At 43.8% G+C, this 5,000-nt stretch overlaps 1 protein-coding gene and 1 pseudogene across 1 annotated transcript in view; one reads left to right on the top strand and one right to left on the bottom strand.

Moving 5' to 3' along the window:
- The window catches only part of LOC146319673 (noelin-like), an 8,417-nt gene extending 7,463 nt beyond the window's left edge, over positions 1–954 (bottom strand). Inside the window, exon 1 of the mRNA XM_084729379.1 lies at positions 750–954. Within this exon, the coding sequence (XP_084585505.1) occupies positions 750–815 (66 nt within the window). The 5' untranslated portion in view covers positions 816–954. The remainder of the gene's footprint in view (positions 1–749) is intronic.
- Positions 955–3,389: 2,435 nt separating this feature from the next.
- Positions 3,390–4,840, top strand: LOC146319674 (E3 SUMO-protein ligase ZBED1-like; annotated as a pseudogene).
- Positions 4,841–5,000: the final 160 nt, after the last annotated feature.

Raw genomic sequence — 5,000 nt, forward strand, 5'->3', positions numbered from 1 at the left:
GATGAAAATAATCATTAGCTGCAGCCCTGATAGTAATAATAGTAATAATAGTAGTAGTAATCGTATCAGTACTAGTACTACTGTATTTCGGTGTAAGTGTGCAGTCATGATAATTCTCTTTGTTATTGATCTAATCTGCTGTAATCCATCCGTTAATCCAGATTATTAACTAATTTATTGGCGTCTGATGACAGAAATCTAATTAAACATGTAATCCAATCATGAATATTTAATGAGCTACAGTCTGTAACGTCACAGGTTTGATGCTCACTCAGCCTCTAAACAAGCAACACAGTTGAATCATGAAATCAATCAACATGCTGAAATCTGATCCAATGGATCAATAACCTGTATGTGATGCAGAGATGCATGCTGGGATCAGATTAAATTACAGACAAATTATAATCACAAATTTTCTTTATTTAAGTTCAGTTTTGATTTCTGATGTTCAAATATTGATCAATACATTTTCTCACTAACATGAGATGATTTTCTATCAGATCAGATGATATGAAGGAAGCTTCACTCTGAGTAAAACACGGTGTGATAGAAAACAATAGAGACAGTAGAGTATAAATAGAAGCATCACATATTCAGCACAGTGGAGTGATCTTAGTCGAATATAATAGAATATAAATAGAAACAGCACGTTACAGCAGTGAATAGAATAGAATAGAATAGAATAGAATAGAATAGAATGTGCTGTAATACAAGCCAATAGAATATAAATAGAAGCATTCCATATTCACCAGAGTGAAGTGAGAGCCGAACAGCAGCAACACGAACACGTTGATCAGATTGTCTTCAGACTCCATCAGTGATGATGCTTCAATATCTGAATATTAATCAGGTTATTGATCAGGTTATTGATCAGATTATCTCTTTATTAGCCTGGTTATTGGTCTCTCTGCTCCTCTTGCTGGTCTCTCCGTTCCTGCTCTTCCTCCTCCCTCCCTCCTCTTTCTCGGCTCTTTCTCCTCCCTCCCTCCTCTTTCTCGGCTCTTCCTCCTCCCTCCCTCCTCTGTCACTGCTATCCCTCCTCCCTCCCTCCTCTTTCTCGGCTATTCCTCCTCCCTCCCTCCTCTGTCACTGCTATCCCTCCTCCCTCCCTCCTCTGTCACTGCTATTCCTCCTCCCTCCCTCCTCTGTCACTGCTATCCCTCCTCCCTCCCTCCTCTTTCTCGGCTATTCCTCCTCCCTCCCACCTTGTTCTTCTCTGAGGCGATGCCAAAAGTCAGTCATGTGACAACAACATCCCCCAGCTCACTGTGTGTGTGTGTGTGTGTGTGTGTGTGTGTGTGTGTGTGTGTGTGTCTGTGTGTGTGTGTGTGTGTGTGTGTGTGTGTGTGTGTGTGTGTGTGTGTGTGTGTGTCTGTGTATGTGTGTTGTCATGCATACACATTCCTACACAATGTGATAATCTGTGTGTGTGTGTGTGTGCATGTATGAATGTAGTAGTGAATGTGTGTATTCATGCATGTGCTTTTGTGTGTGTGTGTGTGTGTGTGTGTGTGTGTGTGTGTGTGTGTGTGTGTGTGTTGGACAGAAATCAACATTTCTGTGAGAGAAGGAACAAGGCATTCAGGAACATTTTCTTATTTTACAGAAACACTGAAATCAATATTTATATGAGTTAAATTATTGCACAGTTTTAATTACAGCTATTATACATAATATAATAAATCTGCAACAACTCATCATTTTCTCTTAATCTTCTGTTCTAATCAACCACTTGTTTGTCTTTAAAATGTCTGTCTGTATTTATATATATATATATATATAATTCCCTCTCTCAACCCCTCCAACCGTCACCTTCAGCTGAGTCCCAGTTTGCAGGAAGAGAAAGAGAAAACACTTAAATAAAGGCTGAGCTAAAAGAATTCTATCAGTTCTGTTGTGTTTAAGGCATTTTTTCATTTTTCTTTGCCACTTTTTATTTTGGCACCACATTTTCCCAAATATAGTCCTTGTGTACAGCCGAATGAATGGAGCGCTCCAATGTCATACCTGGAATCTGCTGGAGTCACAGTCCCCATTGTTCTGATCTCCACCAGAACCACTGTTGCCTTCACTGCCCACATCTTCTCCAGCTCCTCTTTTAGCTCTTGGTATTTTTTGAGCTTCTTGTGTTCCTTCTTCCTGATGTTGCTGCCGCTCAGGATTGCAACATCTATCACCACTGCCTTCTCCTGTTGTTTGTCGATCAACACGATATCTGGTTGGTTAGCCATCACCAGTTTGTTAGTCTGGATCTGGAACTTGGCTCGTTCATTCTCAACCACCTTAGGAGGTGTCTTCCATTCTGAGGGCCCATATTCAGTGCAGATGTTCCTGTAGACTTTGCCAGCCACGTGGTTACGGCAGCCCATGTATGCTGATCTTGCCTGCATCTTACACCCTGCTATTATGTGCTGGACTGTCTCAGGAGTGTCTTTGCACAGTCTACGCTCAGAGTCCTGTCTGGTCTGGGAGACCTCTGCCTCTATTGATCTTGTACTAAGTGTCTGCTCTTGTGTTGCCATGATTAGTGCTTCTGTCTTTCAATCCAGCACGGACCTTGTTCTTTCCATTCAGCCGACTTTTCGGGACCTGCCTTACTCTGTGTAGGTATCTGGCTGTGGCTGACTTCTTTGCAGCCTCCTCATGGTTCCTGTTTGTCTGTGGGATCCCGAGGTATTTGTAGCTGTCGTGGATATCTGTGATGCTGCCTTCTGGTAGTTCAGCCCCTTCAGTTCTGATCATCTTTCCTCTCTTTGACACCCTGTGACCTCACTTCTCTAACCCTAATGAATGTCACTGCTGTAGATCCTGGTGATGTGGATCGGTGAGTCGATGTCTGACTCATTCCTGGCATAGAGTTTGATGTCGTCCATGTAGAGGAGGTGACTCATGGTTGCTCCACTTTGGAACCTGTATCCACTCTTTGAGATGATCTGACGGAGGGGATTCAGGCCTTTGCAGAACAGCAGGGGGGACAATGCATCACCTTAATATATGCTGCACTTGATGGTAACTTGCACAATTGGCTCTGAGTTGGCCTCCAGAGTTGTTTTCCACAGTCTCACTGACTTCTTGATGAAGGCTCTTCATGTCCTGTTGACGTTGTACAATTCCAGGCATCGCAATCCTGAACGGCAGCAACATCAGGAAGAAGGACCACAAGAAGCTGGAAAAGTACTAAGGGTAAAAGAGGAGCTGGAGAAGATGTGGGGAGTTTTGTGCAAATTGTGCAAAAAAGAATTTGTTTACCACCAAAGCACATCAAGCCTACGGTACCACCTGAATGCAAAACATGTCACAGCGAGCACAGAAACCGCTGGAGCTGTTAGCGCTAGCAGTCCTGGTCCGAGTACGAGCAAACGGTGTGTCGGCAGCCCACACTGGACCAAATGACTGGACTCAGGGCCAAAATTAGTAAGTCAACATCTGACAAACTCACAAATTTGCTGGTGAAATGGATTGCTCTGGACTGTAGACCACTTTCTGTGGTTGAAGATAAGGGGTTAGAAAATGTGCTACAGATAGCGACATCTGATCCAACTTTTCAGCTGCCATGCAGAAAAACTATATTGAGCAAAATCCCGCAGCTTTATGACACCGAAAAACAAGCGAAACTGGATGCACTGCAGAAAGCTGAATTTGTGGCTCTGATTGGGGATCATCGACCTCCATAAGCAATTCTAATGTCGGTGTCACTGCACTCATTGCTGATGTCACAGATGGGGAATGGCATCTTCAGTCTTTTGCCCTGAATGTGCAGAAGACAAACACCAGACACTATGTTGAAAACTGCACTGAGCAGTTTGTCTCTGTGGCAGAAGCCTGAGAAATTCAACAAAAGGTCACCACAAGTGGAACAGACAGTGTGCGAACCATGATGGCTGCAGCAAGACACCTCCCATTCCAACACCATCACTGTTAGCCTTGCTGACAGTCGGTGTACTGATGCATTGACTCACTTTAAACACAGCCCTGCCAATACAGTGGAACTACACCAGGAGCAAACAAGACTTGGGCAAGAAAAAGAGTCACTCGTACAGGATGTATCCACAAGCTGGAGTTCAACTCTGGATATGATCTCTCATCTCCTAAAGAACAAAGAGGCTGTAAACGCTGCTTCAGGTTGACTGCAGCAGAGCTGGTGAAACTGCAAAAGCTGGTGACCATCCTTGAACCATGCAGGTAAACAAAACTATTTTATTAATGAGATTTATTGTTACTGTTCCTTTGAAAAGCTTTTGTAGTTGACAGTTAATCAGTAGAATAATAATAATAATCACTTTCCTCAACTGTCTGTGTCCACTGCAGATTTGTGACCGAGCTCCTTGGAGGTGAGACGTACGTCTCATGTTCAGTGGTTTTACCTGCTCTCTGCCACCTGCATCACACCATGGAGGTTTTCGATGAAGACACAGCCTACATGGTGAAATTCAAGACGTGAAGGACCTATCCCAGCGCATAGCTACACTCAACCATGAATACCTCAAGATGGCTACTGTTCTCGACCCACGCTTTAAGGATTTGAAGTGTCTAGCAAGGGTAGAGCGAGAAGAGACCAGCCTTGAGGCCGTGCTGCAGGAACAGTCTAAGGGAGATGCTCCGGAGCAGAACCCACCATCAGCGAGACAGACCGCCCACTGCAGTGGTGGTCAAGTCGAGCAGGGTCCCGCCCACAGCTGTCTGTCGTGGCCCGCAAGTATCTGACCAGCCCTGCTTCTGTCCCTTGTGAGAGGCTGTTCTGTTAGTAACAAAATAGAAAGCTGCCTTGAGCTCTGAAAATGTGAACAGGCTAGTTTGTCTAAGCAACTGGCTGAAACAGAGGGAGAAGAAACAGGCTTAAAGGTGCTGTGAGGCCAGTGGGTTTGTTGTTTTTGCACTAAAATGTTGATCAAACTGTTTATATGTATAACAGAGATTTAGGTCAGTCAGAGGACAATTCTGTTTTTTGTTTGTTTGTTTTACCATTTTAGATGGTAGAAATGGTACTTTATATTGAATTG

Source organism: Lutjanus erythropterus, chromosome 10 (genome assembly GCF_056507025.1).
Source record: "Lutjanus erythropterus isolate fLutEry1 chromosome 10, fLutEry1.hap2, whole genome shotgun sequence".
Classification (NCBI taxonomy): domain Eukaryota; kingdom Metazoa; phylum Chordata; class Actinopteri; order Lutjaniformes; family Lutjanidae; genus Lutjanus; species Lutjanus erythropterus.